The 26690-nt window shown below is 45.6% G+C and overlaps 1 protein-coding gene across 19 annotated transcripts in view; it reads right to left on the reverse strand.

Annotated features, from left to right (window-relative positions):
* Window positions 1-26424, reverse strand: part of RBFOX2 (RNA binding fox-1 homolog 2) — a 291584-nt gene extending 265160 nt beyond the window's left edge. For 10 of the 19 annotated variants that reach the window (XM_043563643.1, XM_043563636.1, XM_043563627.1 and 7 more), the window contains exon 1: window positions 26152-26422. In XM_043563643.1, the coding sequence (XP_043419578.1) occupies window positions 26152-26337 (186 nt within the window). In that variant the 5' untranslated portion in view covers window positions 26338-26422. Of the gene's footprint in view, window positions 1-26151 lie in introns of all 19 variants that reach the window. The other 9 variants (XM_043563633.1, XM_043563635.1, XM_043563632.1 and 6 more) reach the window with 3 other exon arrangements.
* Between the last annotated feature and the right edge of the window lie 266 nt (window positions 26425-26690).

Consider the following 26690-nt stretch of genomic DNA (forward strand, 5'->3'; position numbering starts at 1 on the left):
ATGTACACTACATTCAAACACAGAATTTTAGACCTGGAAAGGGACTGCCAGGCAACAGATAAATCAACATTGTAATAACAATTCCAACACACCGTGTCCGAGGAGTTCAAAGCACTTGGCTTTAAGTACTATGTACATACACACTGAGGAAGACTCTGAAGCTTTAACTTTTGCACTTGACGATTTGTGCTAATTCACAACCTCTGTATTACACTTAACTTTTTTATTCTAAGAAGGAAGGAAAACGGAGGGAGGAGGGGGAGGGAGGAAAAGAGGGAGAGGGAATGAACAAAGGGACCCAACATGTGTTTTACCTCCTATGATATGAAAAATGCATCCACTTGGGGTCTCAGTATCTACCTTCCTTGTGTCTGTTTTCCTTTGTTTTCCCTCCATCTTCTCTGGGGCGGTTTTGGATTTTGTTCACAGTCCTGGTTTCTGTCTCCGCCCTCTGTGCATGTGTCTGTCTTCCTTCCATGTCTCTTTACCTCTTTCCCTGACCCTGCCCCCAACTTCAGGTCCGCGCACAAAACAAGAGCAAATTTCACTGAAAAGCAAACAAGACATTTTATAATTCAAAGTTCCTTACAATGGTACAAATCATCTGCTCTAATCCTTCCAGTTTAGGAAACTGAGGCTCTGAGAGATTACTCAACTTGCCCAATGTCACAAAACCAACAGACGATAGAAATGAAACTAAAATCCAGGTTTTTCCAATTAAAGTACTAAAAGAAAGCACAGAAAGTTATTTTTAAATCTCCGAGTGGAGACGGTCTTTCCCAGAAAAAAACAAGACAAAAAAAAAAAAAAAAAAAAAAACCAAAGATCCAAAAACTTGAAATTAATTCCTTATATACTCAGTTATATTCCAAAATATATACAAACACATACACATCCTTCTATGCTATAAATAAATTCAAAGGACAAATGACAAACTGTCGGAGAAATTTTTGCAACATGAATGACAGAGCTAATTTCCTTAATTTATAAAAGTTCTTGCCAATTAAAAAAAAAAAACAAAACCTGTTTCAAACCTGAGTTGATGACATGGGGCGCCTGGGTGGCGCAGTCGGTTAAGTGTCCGACTTCAGCTCAGGTCACGATCTTGCGGTCCCTGAGTTCGAGCCCCGCGTCGGGCTCTGGGCTGATGGCTCAGAGCCTGGAGCCTGCTTCCGATTCCGTGTCTCCCTCTCTCTCTGCCCCTCCCCCGTTCATGCTCTGTCTCTCTCTGTCTCAAAAATAAATAAACGTTAAAAAAAAAATTAAAAAAAAAAAAAAAAACCTGAGTTGATGACAAAGAATACAAATGAATTTTAGACACATAAAAAAAAAAAAAGATCACTGGGGGCGCCTGGGTGGCGCAGTCGGTTAAGCGTCCGACTTCAGCCAGGTCACGATCTCGCGGTCCGTGAGTTCGAGCCCCGCGTCGGGCACTTTATATTACAGAAATACAAAAGACCAAGGTACCGTTTCTCACTTAGACTGTTAAAAATCAAAGCATGGAAACACATTTGCCAAAACGACAGGAAAAAATCATCTTATACTCACGAATCGCATCTTTGCTGTTCACGGCAGTGTACAATTTTGGAGGCTGCCTGGCAATACCTATCAAAAATGTCAATGTCCATGCCCGTAGAAACCGACAATGCCACTTCTCAGAATCTGTCCTCACAGACTTACCTAGGTGCACAAGGACACAGCCACAAGCAGCACCACTTATAGTAGCAGAACGCTGAGAACAACCTAAATGTCTAGCAATAGGAATGTTTAACCAAATCGTGATTTAAAAAAAAAAAAAAAAAAAAAAACCTTTCTATGGAATACTATGTGGTCATTTCAAAAGAATGAGGTTGATCTGCATAAACTGAAACAAAATGTTCCCTAAGACATTCTGTTCAGTGAAAAACAAAGGGCCTTTAGGTATATAAAGAGGTATGTATCTCTAAGCACGTGCACAAGCAGAATTCCTTTAGAACGTAACAGAACTACGAAGGCTTCTATCACATCACACTCCAAAAGGAACTTCTGGACTCTTCCAGTTCTACGAAAAGCTCCTACATTGGGAAGTTCTTCTTCACTGCTAACTTGCAATAACCTTCAAAAGACCGGTGCCCTACTACCCCTCCTTGACTCTTGAACCCTATACAATGAAGCTCTCTGGTCCTTCTCAACCCCTTTGCCTATGTACCAGCTCAGCACCTGGGCCCCCAGGAAACCCTTTCATACCTGTACAGCTTTGAATTTTTCCTCACTCTTTCAGTATTTCTATATCCTAACATAAATTCATTTTCCCCATAAACATACCCCACAGCATTCCAAAGCCTATAAAAGGCCATTACTAGGACTTGGCATTCTCTTTGCTCTCCCCACTGCTGCTTTTCTATCAATTCATTTCATTCTTTACTCATCAAACATTTATTGTATACCACATATATATATTTACATTTACATTTACATTTATATTTACATTTATATTTGTATTTTTTTTACATACCACGTATATTATAACGAGAAGTCAAAAAGAGAAACCTAACACCTGGTCCCCATTTTAAGAAAGGTGCAGCCTACTGATGCATAGGGCCACTTGTACCCCAATGTTCATAGCAGCACTCTCAACAATAGCCAAATTATGGAAAGAGCCTAAATGTCCATCAACTGATGAATGGATAAAGAAATTGTGGTTTATATACACAATGGAATATTACATGGCAATGAGAAAAAATGAAATATGGCCTTTTGTAGCAACGTGGATGGAACTGGAGAGTGTGATGCTAAGTGAAATAAGCCATACAGAGAAAGACAGATACCATATGGTCTCACTCTTATGTGGATCCTGAGAAACTTGGCAGGAACCCATGGGGGAGGGGAAGGAGAAAAAAAAAAAAAAGAGGTTAGAATGGGAGAGAGCCAAAGCATAAGAGACTGTAAAAAACTGAGAACAAACTGAGGGTTGATGGGGGGTGGGAGGGAGGAGAGGGTGGGTGATGGGTATTGAGGAGGGCACCTTTTGGGATGAGCACTGGGTGTTGTATGGAAACCAATTTGTCAATAAATTTCAGAAAAAAAAAAAAAAAAAAAAAAAGAAAGGTGCAGCCTAGTACAAATATTCAAAAGTAAACTTCTTGGCGTAGCATATAAGACAAGGAAAGAAAATGGATGCAGGGGAAGTGACCTAATAATCGGCTACACATACCAAAGTAACAGCTCTGGGTACCTCTGGAGAAGGAACAGAGACTGAAGGTGGTAGTCAAAGTCACCACTGGCTTTACGTGTCTGTACCTGATTTTTTTTTTACTTATAAGAATATAGCCGTGTATTCATTTATAATTTGAAATAAACTTTAAAAAGGAGGTGATGTCTAACCAATCTTGATGTTCCTAATGCCTATCTAGCACGGTGCCTGGCACACTGGTGGAGCTCCATAAATGATCACCGAACAAAAGAACGAACAGATGTGCAGAATTCTACAGAGCAGAATGGAAGGGAGGAGAAACAATCCAGGGCATCTCAACCTCGGATTGAATCACTGTACTGACATCTTGGATTGGATCATTCTTCATGAGGGGGCTGCCCTATGCGTTTTAGGGTGTTGAAGCAGCACCCCCCGGCCTCTACCCACCAGAGCCAGCAGCACCTCCACAGCTACAAAAATCAAAAACGTCTCCAGACGTCACCAAATGTTGCGTGATGGGCAAAACAGCCCCCGGTTAAGAACAGCCAAGTTAATCCTTATATATCATTCTCTCCACTTTCTCCACTGCCATGACTTTCTCTCAATCTGCCCAATGAGTCCACCGGTTTACTCCTCAATGAGGTCAGTACTCAAGCTGACGACCCTCCAAAAGCTTCCAACTGCGACCTATTTATTTCCGGCGGGCTTTTCTCCACCAAAATCATCCATCTGATAACTATTCCTTAGGAATCCTCACTACCCAATCTCTTCTAACAGCAGGATCTCAAATTTGTATCACAAGCCCGTCCTTTGTCCTTTGTCTTCTCTAACCCTTTACTGCACTAGAACCTGTTTGTTCCCGCTTCCCTGGGCCCCACCCAGGGTAATGCGCACTTGGCTACCCTTGTGGGCTTTTGGGCGTGGTTGGATAAAGTTAAGAAGCCATAGGACCACCTCAATCCAAGCTGGCACTTAACTGAGCCATATGATCCTTTTATTCTAATTTTTGATGAGTTCTTACTACACGGGAACAGATACTTCTAAAATTTCTCTACTCTCCTCAAAGTGTAAACAACACGCTGCCTGCAGGCTACCATTCTTCCCCAACGGAAGGAAGGAGGTCTTTGGACATGAGCTTAGTTACCTAGCCTTCTCATACACATCTAGTGCTTAATAAACAGGTGTGATATTTAGGAAGGAAAAAGTCATGACTTTATATTGGCTCTACCAAAAAAAAGTAATTTTTATGAAAAAAAAAAAAAACCTTTAAATCTCAGTCTAATTCAAGATTTTATTCTACAATTTTTTTTTTTTTTGAGAGAGAGCATGCACGCAGGGGAGGGGCAGAGAGAGAGGGAGAGAATCTTAAGCAGGCTCCACGCTCAGCACGGGGCCCGACCTGGGGCTCGATCTCACAACCATGAGATCATGACCTGAGCCGAAACCAAGAGTCGGTCGTTTAACCGGATGAGCCACCCAGGCACCCCAATATTCTACAATTCTAAGCAACGTCAAGGAGGAAAGTCAACATGCCTCTCCAGTTCCTCAAGCTGTCCCCACCAACAGCAGAAGAGTGCCGCAGAGGGGTCCTCTGGGTAATCATTAAAGCACAGTGAGGTTTTAGAATTAAACAAGGCTAATGCTGGTGGCGATTCCACACGCTAACGACCCAACACTTGGCTCTCTGTGAAAGATGGCCAATGTTGCCCGAGAGCAAAACTGCTCTGTGACAGGAGACAAGGGCTTTAAATAATTAATCAGCATAAGCAGCTGTACAATATCTTTAGAATTCAATGTCCGGTTTTCACCTACCCTAATGCCTTCCACAGGTACAAGGTTACCGTCGGAAGAAACAGGCGGCATACTTAAAGAATCTCTAGAACCCTACCGAATCTAAGGCATAACACTTTCCACCAGCTTTTGTCCCATGAGATAATTATGGAATAAGAAGCCTGCCAAAAGCTTTGGCAAAATACAGCCAATCGTTTCTCAAGACATGTTCTAAACTTTTTTCTTGACCTTCAGCTTATGGTGGCTTACACAGGATCTTAAAAGCATTTTAGTCAGCCATTTTTGGTAACTTGGGAGCAACATTATTTTTAGCTAAAAAAGTTTATTTCAATCCCTCTCGCATAACTCAGAAGCATCTAACCAGGTTTGGTTCAAGCTTTCTGGAGTAATTTTTCTTTTGAGTGAATTCAAAACATAGGATATTTCAGCTTCAAAGGAGAAACTTTCTCCTTAAGAGGCATTAACAACCGAAATGTGCTAACACACAAGATACGTAAAAAAAAAAGAAAAAAAATCACCTGCCTACCTGCCACCTACCCTGGAATACTGGGAGATTAAGCACGTTAACATTCATAAAATTTCTGGAACGCCTCTGACGGACAAAACATTGTTGTTACAGCATTCCAAGCAAGAGCGAAATGCATGCCTGCAAGGTCGAAAGTGCTTCACATAAATTTAAATATAATGTAAGGGAACATCACGTTCAAGTTGTTTTCCACGCAGCACTCAAACTGTGATTCCAAGTAGAGAGAAAGCCTCTTCAAGGATAAAGACAGCTGAAAACAAATAAGGAATTCTGCTAGAAGACAGCTCAACTACATATATACGACAAAAGCAAATACAGGTTTTCTTTGTTCTCTCTTACTCTTCTTTGATGAACAGAGACTTGTCACTACTCCCCCTGCCAGGGGGCCATGTTCCTTGAGTGGCAGGATAATCCAATCACCATCACCATTATGGCAACGTCAAGAACAATGGTACAGACTGCAAGGGGACTGCAGTCTGTGGACGAACTACCTACCGAAGACACGGGGAAATTCATGTCCTCGCGCCCTCTCTTCCGACGCCACTGATACCTCCGACCCCCCCCCCCCCCAGCTCCTATCGTATCGCCCCTTGCCCTCGCACCTACTGCTGCGTCTGCCTGGACGGGCCTGCCCTCCCTTCTCCCTTCCCTGCCTAGCCCTCACTCACTCAATTCTCAGCAACAGCTCGTGCAGAATGTCTCCCTGGGCCCATGCCACCCAACCGGGTAAGAATCCCTCTATTATGCTCCCATAGAGACACTGCACTCATTCCTATCAGGGCACAGAAGCTCCTCGATTACCATCAGGTTAGGTCTGGGAGGAAAGGCTGTTGCTAAGTCCACTAGTTCATAAAACCCCAACGTGAAAAAATCCAAGTAACCCATAGGTGTGCATCTAGTGAGGAAATATTTAGGCAAACTGGCTTACGGTAATGGTCCCAACTTGTCTCATTTCTTCTCAACTCACTTTATGATTTGCTCTCGACCCGTTATAATCATCTGCGTCATTGCACAATTCATCCCGTACACACGGTCCGTATCTGCCATTTCTAAGGTTACTTCCGGTTATAATCATCTCTACACTTATCCTCCCCTTCATATCAGAATTTTCGTTATAATCAGAGGTTTTAGCCTTATGGAGTAAGACACAGTTAATAATAAATATAATAAAACATAGTAAATAATACATATAAGCACTGGCAACACCCTGTGTACCAGTGAACAATGTGACAGAGTTTAAATGGTCACGTGCCACCCCAGGACTATTTTCTTCTTTGTGGTGAGCAGAACCGGCACATTTGCTCTAACACATGACTTCATTCATTTTCCTATGAAAATTGACAAATTCAGGCATTATGATGAGTCAGATGGCTCCCGTACTTATTCCTACGTCACGTTAATAAATTACTTTGATTTTTTTAAACAACACAAGCACAGGACACAAAACTCAAAAGGCTACGACAAAAAGCCTTCCGCCTACACCCCCCCTTCTCCGTCACTCGGGAACACTCCCCAGAGGCAACCCCTGTTACCGCAATCTTGTGTTCCCTGGCAAAGAGTCTGTGTGCACCTGCACGGATGCTTTTCTCTGTGACACACCGGCAGCAAGCTGTCCGCTTTCCCGCACCGTGAATTTTCACACCTGATGTATTTCAGAGTCTTCTGTGTTTGTTCATCTGGAGCTGTCTGACCCTTTGTAACGGCCGCGTGATATTCCATCCCGTGAATGTACCTTATTTTAGTTCACTGATTTCCTGTCGAAGAGTGTTCTGCCTTGTTCAACCATTTGCCAGTTCAAGTAATGTTGTAATGTATTTCCCTGCACACAGATGCAGAAATATCTACTGGATGAATTCCTAGAAAGGGAGCTGCTGAGTCAAAGAATATGTGCGTTTTACAGTTCAGTAGATATTGCTAGACAGCTTTTCATGGCGGGTATGCGGCTTTTCACCGCACCAGCAACATGAGGACCCCTTTCTCCACCTACACCCTTAGCGATACATCGTGCACCAAACTTTTATTCCAACGGACAGCTGTTCCAGACACCTCCCACAATACACTTCACAGATTCCATAATACCTTCCCTTTGATTAACTCTGTACCCCCCAGGGTCTAGCATGTTGTAAGCACTCACATGTTGTGAGGTGAATGAATGACCAAGCAAAAGAGCAGGGGCTTTGGGGGCGCCTGGCTGGCTCAGTCAGTTGAGCGTGCAAGTCTTCTTGATCTCAGGGTGGTGAGTTCTAGCCCCATGTTGGACACAGAGATCACTTTAAAAAAAGAAAAAAAAGAGTAGGGGCTTTTGCACGATGAGAGGTTTACTTTTAATATAAGGAATGAGGAAGGGGTTTAAACATTAGTAATGTTTCCCCTTTGTAAGGGGAAGGGGGATAGGAACGGATGGATAGATGGATGGATTCTGATCTAAAATGGTTTTCTCCAAACCAAATGATGGTTTCTCCTAGAGGTTTTTAAAAAGCAAGAAATACTTGTCCGAAATAAAGTACCGTCCCACCTTAAAGATAGACAGCCTATCTTCAGAGTGTCAAGAAAGCAGAAGGGCCTCCAATGCAACTCCCAAACGAACAGGAAGATTCTCTCTCTGAAACTGCCATGGGACACTGAAGCTTCTTGCGTTAGTATATATATATTTTTTACACACCTTTCCAAAACCTGGACTCACATCGTGTATCATACACAGCGACACAGATGGTTAACGTTTCACTCATTTTCTTCCGTACAGTACCTGGCATAGTTAATGCTAACAATCTTTCAGGGAACACAATAAATACCGGACTCCGCACTGCCACGGGTCAGCGTGTGTCTGCCATGGTCTCTGGTGCCCCTGCCTGGCGCTACGTCAACCACCGTAACAGCGGGTGACACGTACAGTGGTTACCATGGACCAGGCGCCCCTCCAAACACGTTTTCCTATATTACCTCGATATTCACACACGTCGCCAGGTACAAACTAGTTTTCCTATTTCACAGACGAACGACTGAAGCACTGAGGAGGTACGTAACTTGCTCAAGGGACACACAGGTAAGCAGGCATAGAGACAGTCGGAACCTAAGCAGTCTGATACCAGAATGGCTCCTTTTAACCCGGTATTTTAATACGGTGTGACAACTGCTCTGATGGAGTTGCACACGGAGTACCTGCCACCAAGTACTAGGCTTTGACACATACTCCGCGTATACCTCTGTCAGAGCAATGATCACGTGGTGTGAAGAGCATCTGTGCACACATCCTCTTCCCCACTGCAAAGTCACGTCTTAGCCATCACTGTGCCTGGCACCACCTCACTCAATAAAGTCTTTCGCTGGGTTTCGACTTAAGAGATCCAATAATAAAATGTGATTTCTATTCCTTGGGCTTGTATTTCATATTTTCAAGGTTGGTACCTCTCCTGCCCCTGTGTGCCACCATTCCCTAAGACCCATCTCCTCTAAGGCAAGATCTGCTTCTCCAATAGTTTGCTGCTTCCCTAGAGATGCCGGCCAGACCTCTCGAACTGCTTTGGGCACATTCACGGGAGTCCTGACACACCAGACGGACCCACCACCGTTCCTGCTGGGCAGGGCACCGGCAGTACAGCTCCCACCCCCGCCCCCGCCCCCAGCAGCCACCAGCATGGATCAGTGGCTCTTATCAGGAACGTGGAGTAACTTGAGCCACCTGCCAACCCATCTCTCAACTGCTAAGACAGGCGCTTTCTGCTATCAGGTTGCACAAATGCCTGGAAACCTTATACCAGGTGTGAAGGAAGAAGCGAGAGGGGCAACAACCCCCAGCATCTGGTGCCCTGCCTGCTTCCGTTCACTGCGTGGGGCCAGAGACCGAGTGGGCCTAACTCACTCTCTGCAAAGCCCTGGGACCATAAAGATTGTGCGGTGAGAGCAGCATCACCATGTACTGGACGTCAGCATTCACCTAGAGTGCAAGACACGTCTCCACTGGCCTCATTCGCCCAACAGCGAGAACGCTACCTCCTCTGTAATAACACCCTTGTGGAGACAAAGGTCCATCGCAGAAGCTAACTCTGAAAAAAAGCACAGTTTCCTAGCCTTAAATGCAGAAGTCTCTAAAGGTCAACTGAGCTAGAGTCAAGCCTAAGCGTGAAATCCTTGATGCTACGTCTGAATCAGAATCCACTGTCTGGTAAACAAAAGAAAAATACTCTGTTTGTTGAACCATATCTATTTACTTCCCGTCAAGTCTCAGTGGCAGAGTGGCCATCTCCTAAGGATGAAGAGCATTCACTCAATCCCAGGCTTTCCACAAACACAGGGGCTAAGTGAAACTAATGGCCATTGTGACTGCTGAGACACAAACACCTACCAGGAACCAAACCTCCCTTTCTCCCAATTCCATACCAAACTTGGCTCACTGACCAGCCTCCTGACAGCAATGACATTCAATCAGGATAAACTGGACATTTTGGATATGCCTGGTACAGAAGATGTCACACGGAATAAAATCACACTGCAGTTAGATTCTGTGTGCAATGACTCAAGGCAGATCCTGAGTATCATTACTAACTCAATGACAAATGGGGTATCTGACCCAAAAAGGGCCTCTAGGGTGTAAAAAGACAGGATCAGGAGCAGCTGACTGGAGCAGGTGGAGAGCTGAGGAGGCCTACCTTTTACTCAAACATCTTTAAAATGCTATCGTCGGCCAGGGACTTGTAGGGTATTCAAGTGAAAGAACACAGATGCAGATCAGGTCTCCGAAAACAAAAACATGAAACGTTTAAAAAAAAAAAAAAAGAGTAGGTCTCTGACCCTGTGATTCCATGAAACAGACTCACGTTTTATGAGATCCTGTACTAACCAGAGTCATCCTTACCAGAGACATTTAGGTATAGTTATCTCGGCAGCCCACAAGAGAATAATCCTAACTGCAGAAATCTAACAAAAAATATCTACACACTGCTATGATTTCCAAATAGAGAGAGGAAAAAAAGCAAAATACATGTAGTATGTACAGACAATATGCATATTAATATCACCGTCTGAGCTTTTTTTTTTAGAAGGAGGTAGAGAAAATATTATGTAACTGCGATCTCTGGAAGGATATCCAGACAACTAACCATCCTGGTTACCTCCAAGGAGAAAACTAGGAAGTTGGGAGAAGGCAGAGACTTTTTACTCTTTTGCGTATTTTGAACCATTCACCATGTGAATATGTCACATGCTTTAAAAAAATCAATGAAAAGCAGGGGGACGGGGGAACCCCATATAAGAAACTCTCAGAGAAAATACCAGAATAGTAAAAAAGACTAAGAAATGAAAGATTCTACTTAGACCTAAAGCCAAAAGTTTGAGTTTATTGCTTGTCCTCCCATCTGCTCTCGGAGACTGAAATAACTTGTCCCTGAAAACGAGTACATCACCTCCCTTCCTTGATTTAAGCAGGGAGCTGGCCAGATAACTTCTAGATGACTTCAGCTCTCATCATTTCATACTAGCCACCATTACCAATCCATTGATTTATCTACTGCTGATCTATCAGATCAATAATAAAATTAGAGATGGGAAAACTTTGAGGCAAAAAAAAATAATAATAACAATAACAAACTACCATACATACGGCAACGAATAATCTCATTTAACCCCTCCAAATATGAACTACAGTTAAGTGAGATAAACACATAAAGTCTGTAATACAATGCTTGGCGTATAAAGTACACACTAAATTTTAGCAAAATCCCAATTCGAAACACTGGCTAGATCCAAATTATTGCAGAAAGAAACTGGGGGTCGCTGTTGACTTCTACATGAATCAACTGTTAGGTAATGGACAAAATTTTTTTTTTTTTAACGTTTATTTATTTTTGGGACAGAGAGAGACAGAGCATGAACGGGGGAGGGGCAGAGAGAGAGGGAGACACAGAATCGGAAACAGGCTCCAGGCTCTGAGCCATCAGCCCAGAGCCCGATGCGGGGCTCGAACTCACGGACCGCGAGATCGTGACCTGGCTGAAGTCAGACGCTTAACCAACTGCGCCACCCAGGCGCCCCCAAAATTTTTTTTTTAATGTTTATTTTTGAGAGAGAGAAAGAACAAGCAAGCAAGCAAGTACATGCGAGGGGGAAGAGGCAGCGAGAGGGGGGCACTGAGGATCTGAAGCCGGCCCTGTGCGGACAGCAGAGAGCCCGTCTCCGGGTCTGAATTCACGAAGCGTGAGATCGTGACCTGAGCGTAAATGACTGCGCCAGCCAGGTGCCCTGACAAAACGTTTTCAATAGTAAATATATGTCACATGAAGTTCACGTTCGGTATTCACTCCATTCCTTCTCAGTCATACCCTTTGGCCCGAGGGGCACGAGACCCAAAGGAAAAGGCACTGAAAAAGAGCCACAAGATCGGGTAGAAGCACCAGTTTTGTTGCTTCCTAGTCGTGAGGCTTAGAGAAGTGTATTTTTACCGTCTGAAAAATGGGAAAAAGAACCACCTATCATGTGGGGTTGTTGTGGCAGTAATTTTGTAGCAACAAAATTATTACAGAGATTTTTACAAACAAGTCACATAATGGCTGATTTTTTCAACAAACGTTTACCAGGTTCTTATTATAGTATCTCTCAGACACTTATGTAGAAGCCAAGGATACAAAGATTAAGAGACCTTTAAAGAAGTCAAAAGACAGGGGCACCGGGGTGGGTCGGTTGGTGAAGCATCCAGCTTCGGCTCCGGTCATGGTCTCACGGTCCATGAGTTCGAGCGCCGCACTGTGCTCTCTGCCATCAGCACAGAGCCCGCTTCAGTCCTCTGTCCTCCTCTCACTCTGCCCCACCCCCGCCGGTGTGCATGGTCTCTTTCTCTCTCAAAAACAAATAAACATTTTTTTAAAGATTTTTAAGAAAGTCGAAACACAACTGGGGTACAAGAAAATAGGGCTTGGTAATTATAATAAAAATGGCTATTACATAATACCTATTATGTGTCAGGCCCTGAACTAAAAAGCATATGATGTACATCACCTCTTTCCATTCTTACACTAATCCTATAGTATATTTCACAAGGGAAGAAAAGGTTAAGTCATTTAGCCAAGATCATACAGCTGTGATATGGAAAAGCTAGGGCTCCAACCCAGCTCTGTCGGTCTGCAAGCCCACTCTACTTTTAATAATCTTGGGAGTGGGAAAAACTTTTCAAAGCATCACTCACACACACACACACACACACACACACACAGAACTCATTCATGAAAACATTAGTAGACCTCGTTTACATTAAACAAACTAACAAAAAATAGGGGTGCCTGGCTAGCTCAATCGGTTAAGCATCCAAATCTTGATTTCGGCTCAGGTCATGATCTTGCAGTTCACGAGATAGAGCCCAGAGCTGGGATGCTCGCTCTCCTTCCCTCTCTTCCTCTCCCCTGCTCACATACGCGTTCTCTCTTGGTCTCTCTCTCAAAATAATGAAATTTAAAAAAGAAAAAAAAAATGTAACCTTAGAGCACCTGGCTGGTAGAGCCATACTCAGTTGTTGGAGCATGCAACTCTGGCTCTCGGGGCTGTGAGTTCAAGCCACATGGGGTGTAGAGATTACTTAAAAATAAAAGCATCTTTAAAAAAAATTAACTTCTGATATAGTCATTGAAAACAGTAGCATGGAAAAGCGTGTAGAGTTTGCTAACATCTGGGGGGAAAAAAGGAGAGGAATAATGCAAGTGATGAACGTCGGGGATTAGAGGTTTAGTGAAGGGGTACGGAGTACTTGGGGAACCCGGCGGAGAAAGAGACACTTCATTAAGTGCATTTTTATAAATTGAGAGTTACATCTGCTTATGAAATGTAAAATGCAATAGTTCAAATTTTGCTTAACGCTAGTCCAAAGTTATTTGATTTTTCTGTTCTCAGAAGAATGATACCTCTTACCATGCCTCAAAGAGCAATCGATGGAAAACAGCTTGGAATACTCTGAATTAGACAATTTCCTTGCCTAAACAGGATGCTGGACCAGTGAGGTATTTTTTCTTGTATCAGAATTGATACTTTTTTTTTTTTTTTTAAACAAAGTATGTGTGACAAATTTTGTGGGTTTCTTCAAACTCTGGGATACTGTGAAACCAAATTAAGTATTTACTATTTGCCTAAAAGTAACACTGCAAAAAAGAATCCACAGTGAAGCTAAAATCCAATAGGGGTAAATGATCCCCCACACAGCCCAAGAAAATCAAATGCAAAGGTTTCCTGAGACGGGCTTGCCAGGATTAAAAAGCAAAGCCTACAGGATAGCACTCAGTCCCAACCACTCCTAGAGAGAGAAACAGAAATGCAAAGTAAGCATAAAGGAAAAGCACACAAGCACACAGATACACGTGTATCTGTTAATCACAGCATTTTTACACAGCTGACAAAAATCACTAATGGTCAGTGAAAAGCACCTTTCTAAAAGATTTCTGTTGTATGTATGCAAAATGCCAAAGTTAACCAATTGATCTACAACACGGTAAAACAGCCAGATCAAAGCCACAATGTTGCAGCAAAAAGATCTATTTGGAATCACAACAAGAGGCGAGAGACCTATAACACCAAGCAGAGGAACACAAAAAAAAAAAAAAAAAAAAAAAAGTGTCTATGATGCATAAAAGCAGCAGCAGCTGGGGATGCGGAGGGAAGAGCCAACAGAAATATTAATTTCTAAGCCCCCACATGGAACTTTTAAATATGACCACCTTCACTTCAAAGTCCGAGATGATATCAAAATTAGCCAAATCGGGGACACCTGGGTGGCTCAGTCGGTTAAGCGTCCAACTTTGGTTCAGCTCATGATCTCACCGTTTGTGGATTCAAGGCCCCCGTCATCGTCGTCGGGCTCTGGGCTGACAGCTCAGAGCCTGGAGCCTGCTTCAGATTCTATGTCTCCCTCTCTCTCTCTGCCCCTCCCCCTCTCTCTCTCAAAAATAAACATTAAAAAAATTTTTTTTAATACCAAAATTAGTCAAATCAGCTTCTTGAAAGTCACAAGTCAGACTATGGCTGCAAGTATGAATACAACATACAAAACATGCAGTAAAATTCGTGTGTCAGTGGAGCAAACACAGACATCTATAAAATGGACCACGTAAGTGACAGCTACAGAGCCCCGCTCTCCCTTTTTCAAACAAATCTGCCCCTGCCCTTCTCACAGAGACATCCAGCGGGATAGGACCAGACTCCTACTTTCAAAACAAGCACTACCAACTCCCGGTAAGCCCTGCCAAAGCTCCCACTGTGAGAGGCAGCCATTGTGGAGACTTCCTGAAGTTCCAACAAAGTCCTCAAACCCATTGTGCCAGCTATTGACGGTGACAGGTTTGTATGAGGTGCAAACCAATGAGTTACGCTTTGTGGACGCTGGGAGCCACCACAAAACATCTTCCAATTTTGCCAGTTTTTGCTTTGAAATCACACAATCCTACTATCCCATCCCCTGGAAACCAAGAAATAGCAGGTGAAAGCTGTCAAAGCCACATATTCAGAGTGTTAGGGGACAAGACAGTCCGATTAAGGGATAAGTGACCTCATTTGCAGACTCTTTTGCAAAGGACGGGCGGCGGGGGGGGGGGGGGGGGGGGGGGGGGGGGCTAGTAAAGAAACAAAAAGAAGGGAGGAAGCTAAACAATTCCTGCTTTTTACCCAAAATTATTATCCACCCTCCTCAGAATCTCTGCAGAGCACTGAGCTGCAGAAGGGAAGAAAAGGAAAAAGAAAACTTCAGGCTGTAAATGTGACCGTATAAAAATCCCCAAGAGAGAATGACCTATGAAACTAAGCTCCACACAAGGGCTAACTATGCAGCTGCTTTTCTACTCGCCTAACGGTCCAAGATAAATAGAGCAGGCTCATGGAAGCCCACCAACTTCCAGGAAAATGGAACCAAAGTCCTCCTGACTCAGGACAAACCACCTACCCCTGAAATAAATCCCTAAATGAAATCTATATAGGTCTGTTTTGGAAATCCTTCTGGCGGACAGCAATTAACGCCCCCTCCTCCAAACAGCTGCCAATGTGCAGAGGAAAAAGCTGCTCAAACTAAAGCAAATGGAAGAACTTCTCATGAGTCTCTGTTCCAAAAGTGTTCCAAAAGAAGCAGGAGCCACAGCCCATATTCCAGCCCCCACAGTGCCCCCAGACCAGGTCTGCGGTTCCTCTAATTGGACCGGTACTGTGTCTGCCCTGCCCACACAAAGTCCCATCACTGAGACAGTCCCCCTGCCCATCCTTCATGATAAATCACGCTTTGCTGTGACATTTACAATGATGATCCCACAGGGGCGCCTGGGTGGCTCGGTCACTTGAATGTCCGACTCTTGATTTCGGCTCGGGTCATGATCTCACGGCTCAGGAGCTTGAGGCCTGCAACGGGCTCCACACAATGCAGAGCCTGCTTGGGACTCTGTCTCCTCTCTCTCTCTCTCTCTCTCTCTCTCTCTCTCTCTCTCTCTCTTTCTCTCTCTCTCTGCCCTTCCCACGCATGCATTCTCTCTCAAAAATAAATACTTTAACTTATCTGGGGCGCCTGGGTGGCTCAGTTGGATAAGTGTCCGACTACAGTTCCAGTCATGATCTCACGGTTCGTGGGTTCGAGCCCCGCATCCGGCTCTGTGCTGACAGCTCAGAGCCTAGAGCCTGCTTCAGACTCTGGGTCTCCTTCTCTCTCTGCCCCTCCTCCACTCACGCTCTGTCTCTCTCTGTCTCTCAAAAATAAATGTTAAAAAGAATTTTTTTAAATAAAAAAATTAAGATTCAACAAAATTGATTCAGCCAAAAAAGAAAAATAAACAGTATGCCTCCTCAGAAACCACATGCCTGGAATAAAACATCCAATACTCAGTGCAAAATCTCTTTTCCTCAGCAAAGGAGAAACCAAGGAGCCAGCCTTCACATGGGAAAAATCCCACATACCAAGGTATTATCTGAGGACTCAGGTCCCAAAAAAACCCCCAAGTATTATGGTTGAACGAACACACCCTTGTGGAAACCTAAACTTCAAAGGCCGTTTCCACCCTTGGGAAAATAGGTTTTTAAGCAGTTACTCAACCATTATCATTTGGCAACTCAAAATTGTCATCTGCTTCAGAAGTGGTATTTACCATGTGTCCTGTGCCTTGAATCCTCAGCTGAAAATTTCTAGATGCCACGTATGTACAGGACACGTCAGAAGCAAGTGATACTACTGGCTGCTCTCTCTCTCTCATTCCCTTCTTAGAACCTGCTTTATTGAAGCAGAATCCAGAAGCCAGAGGCACTACAAAGTATATACACCCAATCAATCGCCTTTAAAGGGGCCCCAACTAAACTAGTAAGAGAAGTCTCGAGGCTGGAAAACAGACGAGGATTATATAGGAGCACGAATCATTAGCCGAGAGGCAAGGAGGCGGGGAGAACAAGGGCCAAGGAGAGAGGATTCCTGTAAAATACATCTATGAATCTATTTCCAAGGCTGCGGTTGAAAAGAACTGTATCAAGCTTCCTCATTTGCAAGCATATCCAGTGCGTGATCTGAAAAAACAGCATGTATTCTGTGAGGTGTCTCAGCTTGGTATTTTTCCTGTACCCACAAAAGAAGCTGTAACAGCTCATGAAATTCATTGGTTGAGAAGGGAAAGTTGATCAAATGGGCTTAGTCCCAAATGGTGGTAATATCCGCGAACTGCAACACTCCAGAATCTCTCGGCAGCACTGTAAAAGGCAGATCAACAGACTGCTCCAATGAACTGGAACAGGTTAGCTCTAATTGCCCCTTGCTTGTGCGGTTCCTCTCTTTTCGTTCACCACACCATCACAAAGGCGCTTTTTACACATACACACGTGCACTCAATTAATATCTGAGCACAGGAAACTAAACATTTGGTTGCCATGCCCACCCAACACATTCAACAGTTAAATTCCACCCCAGCTTCTGTTTTCAAAGACCCCTTTCTCACCTTTAACCCCGATATCAATGGAAAGATCAGGTACCATTCACAAATCCCACAACACCCAGTCTTCACAGGATCAGAAAAGCAGACCGAGGGCCAGGCCCCCCAGGGAAAATCTGGAGAAACAATTAAAGCCATCTGCAGGCCCCACTGAGGAGCAGAGAGACAAGGTTCAATTCACCAAGAACCACAATTTCTTGACTACGGGGGCCCAGGCCCAGTGCTAAATCCTAGGGATCCCAAAGGATCCCCTGGTCTCACAGTCTGGGAAGGGGTGCAGGAGCAGACATTTAAACAAATGGTAAAGCAAAAAAACCCTAACACACAGCTATGGACACAGTGTTTTAGAAACCAGCAGGAATGTGGGAGGGATGGGAGCAGACACAAAAAGCATCCAGGGGGAGTCCACAGCCCAGCTGATTCTTGAAGACTGAGCCTTACAGATGAGAGAGAGATGTCGAGGCAGGAATTTCAGCCGGGAAAACCGGAAACAAAAGCACAGAAGAACGAATGAGCCCGCATGGCGCTCAGGAAACTATAAGCCCCCTAACAGGACTCAAGAGGTAGACTGTAAAAATGAGATGAGTTTACAAAGACCAGCACAAGTCAGGCCAGGAGGAGGCCAAATGAGAGACCGGACTCTATCCGGAAGACAAAGACAAACCATCAAGTGTTGTTAAGCTCTTTTAGGTGGATGACTCTTCATAGTCTGCAGGGCAGGCTTGAAGAGACCAGAGAGAGACCACAAGAGACAAAGGCTTTCCATCTCAATTTCCACAAACCAGAATAAGAACAAAAAGCACCATCCATTTGAGGTCATATATCTGACCAGCAAACCTTACAACACTGGAAACACAAACGGCCAGCACCACCCAAACGGCCAGCATATCTGTCACGCACATTCCCAGTCGGGACCTCACAGGTTCCATGAAACGTCCACTGCTCAATGCAGGCAGTGTGATACCTCAGTAGCCCTGTTAGTGCTTAGCAAAGAAGCAAATGTCTCCTTCTCCTCTGACCAGAGAGCCCGTGATAACCAACCAGGCCCATTCACGTCCTCCACCCACATGACAAGCAATTCAGTTTAACACACTGCTCATCTCTAGTAGTTCCCAACTCTGACACTTAATCAATCGGAAACGCATTAACCACTCCATGCTGATCAAGCACTAAGCAGGAACTCAAGGAGTGTCGTGCAGCAGGCTATGAGGGAGGCAGGGAATAAACGGTTACTGCTGGGCTCCATGATAGACACTCTAAATCATCTCAGTTACTCATTACTGCCGCTCATTAGAGTATGTATTAATTTTCCCAGGTCACAGATGTGTAATCAGGAGCTCAGACGCTAAACATCTTGCCAAAGGTCATTCATCTGCTAAGTGGAAAAGCCAGGAGTCAAACCCAAAATGAGAAATTCTAAATCGTTTCTTTCACTACCCCATACTTCAAGTATACGTGGATAACAAACGTAATTCTAGACGTTAAGGTTGGTCATCACAATAGTGATAGCCACGGTATCTCCCCTTTTAAACAGAGAGAGGACCCATATCGTACAGTCTCGGATTAAGGGTTCACTCAGAGTAGTCATAATTAAGTGATCGCAACTGGAATCTCCAAATGCTGCTACAAAAGATTACTACTGAGCATTAGTGACCCAAAAATGTTCAGACTCAAAAAATCAAAGCAACCTGCCTACACTCCAGAGAAATAGATCATATCGTCCGTACACTTGCCCCTCAGAGTCCCTACAATATCTGAAAAAAACTCATGGCTGATTGCTCACTCGTGCGCGCGCGCTCGCTCTCTCTCTCTCTCTCGCTCTCTCAAGTATTTCCCAAACTACTTTACCCACCCAAATTAAAGAAATATGTCCAAGATTCACATGGCTGTTCTGATCCGATTTGCCCCAATCCTGGCTCAAGCAGCTTTGCACTGCCCTCCTAACTAGATCAGCACCAGCCAATGGGTTTATTCAAGCTGATCTGTGATGGATTAGATAATGAAACCTTAGCCATGTAAGCTGCCTGCTTGTATTGGGGCTGTAGGGGAGAAGAATAAGAAATTCAATACTCCTCGGGGCCACCTAAAACACCAAATGCACTCGCCGTCCCTCCTCCATCTGTTTGTTCATCCAATTACTGCCATTTCCTTCCCATCATCCCCGATGCTCTTCCCTCCGGTCTTTGGGGGAAGTGCACATAGGCACCAGAATAAAGGCGTTTACTATGCTCTACAAATGCATATATCAACAAAAATTCAAGCAAAGCCATTCACTAAAATGACTGCCTTTACTGTTTCTACAAATTATGAAAGCCTGGCATCAAACTGACGGCCTGAGAGGTGTCAAATTGGAGCCGCGCTGGCAACATTCTTGTTTACACGAAGGAGTGTAGTGTCTTTCTCCCCAATCCTGTTATCTTGAGGCCTGTCTGCACCAGTCTGTTTTATACCAAAATGAAAGTTAAATCTCTAGTTAGCTTCTGTTGTGTTCACATGTCAGTGTGCGAGAGAAAAAAATGACAAGGTGGCTAGAAGATGGGAGGGAGGTGGGACACAAATTCAACTCAGGCTAATCCCGTGAGTCACCCTAAAGAACAGTCCTACTTTGAATTCAGATCTTTCTCCTTCTCAAAGACCTTTCGAGTTTTACATTCACAGGCTTCCTTGTGAGGCTTGAAAAAAATTACTAACTTTTATTTTTTTCTAATTTTTTTTATTAATGTTTATTTATTTTTGAGAGACAGAGTGTGAGCGGGGGAGGGGCACAGAGAGAGAGAAAGACAGAATCTGAAGAGGCTCCAGGCTCCGAGCTGTCGGCACAGAGCCTGACGCGGGGCTTGAACTCACGAACCGTGAGATCATGACCTGAGCCGAAGTGGGATGCTCAACCGACTGAGCCACCCAGGCGCCCCAAAAATCACTAATTTTTATTTCTATTTTTTTTTAATTTTTTTTTTAACGTTTTATTTATTTTTGAGACAGGAAGAGACAGAGCATGAACAGGGGAGGGTCAGAGAGAGGGAGACACAGAATCTGAAACAGGCTCCAGGCTCCGAGCTGTCAGCACAGAGCCCAACGTGGGGCTCGAACTCACGGACCGCGAGATCATGACCTGAGCCGAAGTCGGCTGCTTAACCGACTGAGCCACCCAGGTGCCCCAAAAAAATCACCAATTTTTAAAGTGACTGTGCCTCAGTTTATCCATCAATAGTTGCAGCTCTGGTAGTATTATGGGCTGATTGTCTGTGTTCCCCACCCCCAAAATTAGTATGTTAAAGCCCTAGCCTACACAGTTGTGGTGGTATTTGGGGGTGGGGCCTTTGGGAAGTGATTAGGTTTAGTTTAGGTCATAAGGGCAGGACTCCAATGATGGGATTAGTACCCTGGTAAGAAGACAGAGATACGTGTGTGTGTGTGTGTGTGTGTGTCTCTCTCTCTCTCTCTCTCTCTCTCTCTCTCTCTCTCTCTCCCTCTCTCTCCAGGAGCATACACCCAGAAAAGGCCATGTGAGCACAGCGAGAAGCCAGGAAGAGAGCCCCTCAGCAGACACCAAAAAGGTGCCAGCATCTTGATCTTGGACTTCTAGCCTCCAGAACTGTGAGAAATAAACTTCTGTTCAAGCCATCCAGCCTCTGGTATTTTGTTACAGTGCTCGAGGAGACTAAGACAAATAGATACGAAAAATTCGGTAATTTTTGTGAGACATCATTCATGAAATTACTTGGAAAGAAAGCACATTATTTTTATAGCTCTACTCCGATGGTAGCACCGTGGTCAGCATCAGCACCAAACAGCCAAACAAGAGTCCAAAGAGACACCCACCTAGGAGGAAAGAAACCCAGGAACAAGAAAACGGGAAGATCAACTCTTACAAGAAATACAGCATACACGTAGCGATCACAGGCTGGCTGGAACCCTGGCCCTAAGTCCAGGAAGAAAGTTTTCCTACTTCTAGAATCAACCACTAATGTGAACAACTGCTGAACCCACTTAACTAACCCGGATTTATGACTTGATGGTCAGAAGCAGTTAGCTGGCCGTATAATAATCACATACCAACATTTCACTGCTATAAAGAATTTTGCTAAAAGTTGTAAGTAATAATTAGGGTGCACCTTGCCTTTTTTATACAGCAGCTAAGTTCCTATAAAGTTGCACAAAAACTGAATCTTTGTTCATCAAATCATTTATATTCACCACAAGAGCTGACGGAAAGAATTCTTTCCCTAGCATGTGTCATAAAGCCCAAGTTTCACACATAGCAGACTTGGCTTACAGTGAAATGAACCTCCCATACCTATACATGTAACGCATTTTAACTTTCCACCAGGCGAGGGTACGGTATTTCCATCACCCTCTATAACAACCGACTACATTTCTCAAACCATATTTCAATTTTCAGGTTGAAATTTTCTCTTCCCTCCTCGCCCGCCCAAGCTTCTCTACTTCTGTACTGTTTCCAGAGCTGTGCTCACTCCTCTTCGGTCCACATTAAGCTTCTGGAAACCGACCTTGAAAAGGACCATCCTTCCTCTCCCGGCCATGGTTCCTTCTTAGCCTAAGGATTATAACATAAGCACCACAGACTCTCTCATGTCCTCTATGCTCCACTTTGGGAAGGAAATGATTTACTCCAAAAGCTTACTGCAGTAACTCAACAGGGTTCAGCTTCGGAATCTACAGCTCTGAGTTGTAGTTCCTCTCAGTAAAGCAGTCTTGGGACATTAACCCCAGTAAACGATTTCTTTCTGTAAAAAAAAAAAAGGTTAATTCTTGGACACTCAGAAGATTGAGGAATTTCATAAAAGAACTCTCAATTTCATCCCTTAATCATCTGCAAAAAGTAAACTTCCATCCCTTAATCATCTGTAAAAAGTAAACTTCAACTTCACAGGCATTAAGCACTTACGATGTACCCAAAACTGTTACATATTATAAAGGGTAGAACAAAAAAATATAGTTCCTGTCTTCTGGAAGCTCACAGTCTCACTAGGAGAACAAGAATAAGACAAGGAACAACATAAGGTGATGCAAAATTAAGCACCAAAGTAACAGAAGGCAAGACGAGAGTCTGGTGTGACCTCGGTTGTCAGGGAAGGCTTCCTAGAAGGACCTATGACCTCAAGAAAACTCCACTTAAGATTTAAGAAAAAAGGGGCGCCTGGGTGGCTCAGTGGGTTAAGCGGCCGACTTCAGCTCAGGTCATGATCTCGCAGTTCGTGATTTCAAGCCCCGCGTCAGGCTCTGTGCTGCCAGCTCAGAGCCTGGAGCCTGCTTCGGATTCTGTGTCTCCCTCTCTCTCTGCTCCTCCCCTGCTCACACTGCCTCTCTCTCAAAAATAAGTAAAGATTAAAAAAAAAAAAAAAAATGTGGGGCACCTGGATGGCTCAGTCGGTTGAGCATCTGACTTCAGCTCAGGTCATGACTGCACGGTTTGTGAGTTCAAGCCCTACGTGGGGGCTCTCTGCTGTCAGTGTGGAGCCTGCTCTGGATCCTGTCCCCACCTCTCTCTCTCTCTCTGCCCTTGCCTCTCTCTCTCTCCCTCTCTCTCAAAAATAAATAAATACTAAAAGTAAATAAATTTCAAAAAAAAAATGTGCTTTAACCCATATACTAGTATACTAAAAAGACTGGCTACTCTAGATTTTTTTAAGTGCATATTACATAGGGCCTACAAGGCATTTCTACACAGCCGCGATCATCTCCTAAGGCTGTCTCCCCCTGCTCCTTTTGCTCCAGCTACACTGGCCTCCTGTTCTCACACACGTCAAGTGCACTTCTTCCTCAATGCCTCTGCACCCCCGGTTCCTCTACCTGAAACCCTTTCCCTCAAATACCTGAAGGGTCCATTCCTCTCACTTCACTTCACCCTAGGATCGCCTATCAGACGCCTTCCCTGACCATCTTCTTCACTCTCTAGCCCTCTCCTTGCTTTAAGTTTCTTCCTGGCACTTACCACCCCCTAATAACAGTTGCTGATTTCTTTACTGTCTCTTTCCATCAGATTATTAGTTTCATGAGAGCGGAGTCTGTTTTCTTTATTGCCATGTCTCCTAGGCTCTAAAACAGAGGCTGGCACATAGCAGTTGTTCAATAAACGTTAGTTAAATGAATGTTAAATACCCCACCATTATTATCAGAATGATATAGGAAAGTATTAGAGCTGTAGGTCACCGAGGGTTAAATCTTATCTTTTCATGAACATTTTTTTCTCCTTTACTCAGATTATGCCTCAAATTTCAACCTTCCCATAAAGCCCTCCTTGACCATTTCAGCAGGAATGACCATCTCCTTCTTCTGGACCCAGTGGCACAAATCCTCTGCGTATTGTGGCTCTAAATTATGCAATGACTTGTGACATCATGCATCCACCCTGTGGTATCTCTGCTCCTGTTCCTCTGGGACTTACACACACACAAAACCACACACACACACATTTTCTCTCTCTGTGTCTTTATTTTTCACCTATTTTGTCTCTCCACCCAGATGGAAGCACCAAGTACCTTAAGGTCAGGGAACCTGATATGTTTCTTAGAAGATAATTTAGAAATCATCCTGTACAAACCCTAATCTTTACAACTAAGGAAACAGGTCCCCAAAGAAGGGCTTTTCCCAGAAGCATATAGCTCGTTGAAGGCAGGGGGCTAAATCAATGAAGATGTGACTACCTGCGTGACCCAGTGTGTCAGAACTACAGCAATGAGAATGCGTGATGTGAAAAATAAATAAAGATCCACAAACACGCAGAGTGAAAAAAAGATTCTCTGTGGGATGGTTCTAAGTTGCCCATTTTGCACCCAAAGGGCCTAATCCCCTCCCTCCTCTGCACACTCCAAAGTCCCTGCACACTGCTCCATTTCCAAATACTACTATCCTTAGCCAATTTGAAGGCAACCAGCAAATAATTAGCCCCAGGAGGAGAGGAGAGGAGAGAAGAGGGAGGGGAGGGAGTCTCACTGCTGACGGCGACTGACAGAAGCAATGAATGAACACAGACACACACAGATACATGCACCCACCAAGCCGACCCTGCTCACCAGCACCCACGTCCAGTCATCTCTCTCGGGTCAGCCAACGTCAACCCACCTCAGCTGAAGTCTCTTCCTACTCCTCGCTACTTTTTCCAAGGCCCTGAGCTTTTACTTCTCCCAATTCCTCTGCCTGACAAGAGTTCTGATGGAGAACAAAAGCAGGCAAACCAAAGAATTCACAAATAAACATCAAGAGGGTGCCTTTAGCCAAATCAACACAAGTTAACAGAGTGGCTTCTGCAAAGGAGACCAAGAAGCACACAGCAGTGCCACGCCAGGCTTAAATACAGCTCGGTCTCTAACACAGGAAGTCAGGCAGAGCCTTGAAAAGCGGGGAGCAGAGCACAGGAAGTCTTTTAGCACTGCAGGGATTTCCAAGAGTGGTGTAATGGAGAGAGCACAGGAATAGGAATTAGAAGACTGGGCTTCGAGCTCTAGTTTTGCTACCCAGCTAACTGGGTGGCCTTAGCCAAGTCACTAGTCTTCTCTGGACTTTTGACTCCTCATCTACAAAATGAGGTGGTCAAAGCATTTTGAGACTTGAATCCGCTGGGGGGGCGGGGGGGGGGCCGGGAGGGGGGGGACAGAAAAAACCAGAGACGAAAAGTAGTGGCCTCCCCTCCTACCAAAAAAGTGCAAGTAAACTGCTCTGCGTAAGAATCTTCCAAGTCTATCCAGACCAAGAACCCCGGGGGGGAAAAAAATGATGTCTCTGGTCCCGTCTATCTGTAACATTCTATGATTCTAAGAGAATTAGGCAGATCTCTAAACAACTGCTGGTAGGTGAGCTCCACCATTTCACGGCAAGTATTTTCGGGACAGAGACCAAATCCTGAAAGGTACGAAGGTTTCAGCTCTCCTTCAAACTACAAAGTCAACTGACTATTATCACTGCCTTTCCGTTCTCTACCCAAATCAACCGGCTTAGCTTTGAGTCCACAACACAGAATCCAGTCTTCCAAAAGCCCTATACCCCAGGACACTTACACCCCAGGACATTAAGAGCTGGTCGGTACCCTTGCCACGTAAAGAGGGGTACGTGCTGTGTCTCTCTCCAGACTCCTCAGCGTGCTCCACAAAGTTAATGAGACCGAGCGCCACGGAGTCCCCACACCATCACCAAAACTCCTCGTACTTCTCACACTCCTTGTGTAACTAACTGATTGAACCCACAAGCTAAGCCACATCCCCTTTGGGCTCTCGAGGACTTTTCTCCCTTTTCACTCTTCTTTATATGCCGCTCCCCGTCCCCATCCCCGTGTGGGTCGAGGGAGGCCAAAAAGGTACTCCTTCTTGGGAGGTTTCCCACCGTCGCCCCCCACCCCCACTCAGTGCAGCGGCTCTCTGGGCAACAGACCCAGGATCTCCCGGCTTCCACTCCACCCCCGGGAACTAAGGAAGGGTCTGAAGAAATGGAATCCGTCTCAACCATGTTCGATTTCCCCCCAAAACCTATTCACGCGTCGGCCCCCCCCCCCCCGCCACCCCCCCTAGGAATCAAGACCCTCTGGGACACACCAAGCTCCTCCTGCACCCTTCGCCTCCCAGCCCGAGGAGCCCGCCCCGCCTCCCAAACAGGCCCCGACCGGCCCCCTCCCACCTCCAAGCCAAGACCCCCGGAGGCCCACCCCCTGCCCACCCCGGCGCCCCCGCCGCCCTCGCGGCCCCCGAGCCGCACCCCCGCCGTAACGGGGCGCCGTCCCGCGCAGTCACCTGCATCCCGCCGCCGCCGTCGGCCGCCGCCTCCTCGGTGCGCGGCCGCTTGCTCAGGCCGGGCTCGGCTCCGTCTCCTCCCCCTCCGGGCACCGGCAGCTCCAGCTCCGACTCCCGCTTCATCCCCCGGGCAGCGGCGCCGGGCCCGAGCTGAGGCGGCTGCTGCGGCTGGACGCCTTCCGCCATCCGCCCGCGCCCCCCTCGCCTCCGGGAGCCGGGCGACCCGCGACAGGCCACCTCCCCCTGGGCCTCGGCCCCGACTGTCGCGACAGGCGGGCGCGCGCCTGCCCCCGCCCCCGCGTGCGTGCGTGCGTGCGCGCGCGCGGGCCCGGCGCCCCTCGGCGGCTGGCGGTGGCCGCTCTTCGCTCGCCGGCGGCTCGCTCACTCGCTCGCTCGCTCGCGGCGGCCGGCGGGTCGCGACGGGCACTCGCTCGCGCCCCCACGCGCACACGCGACCCCGGCCCGGCCCGCCGCGCGCCCCGCCTCTCGCACTCACGGAGCTCGCCCGCCGGCCCGCGCTCGCTCCTTCACACTGCCCC

Source organism: Prionailurus bengalensis, chromosome B4 (assembly GCF_016509475.1).
Source record: "Prionailurus bengalensis isolate Pbe53 chromosome B4, Fcat_Pben_1.1_paternal_pri, whole genome shotgun sequence".
Taxonomy (NCBI): Eukaryota; Metazoa; Chordata; class Mammalia; order Carnivora; family Felidae; genus Prionailurus; species Prionailurus bengalensis.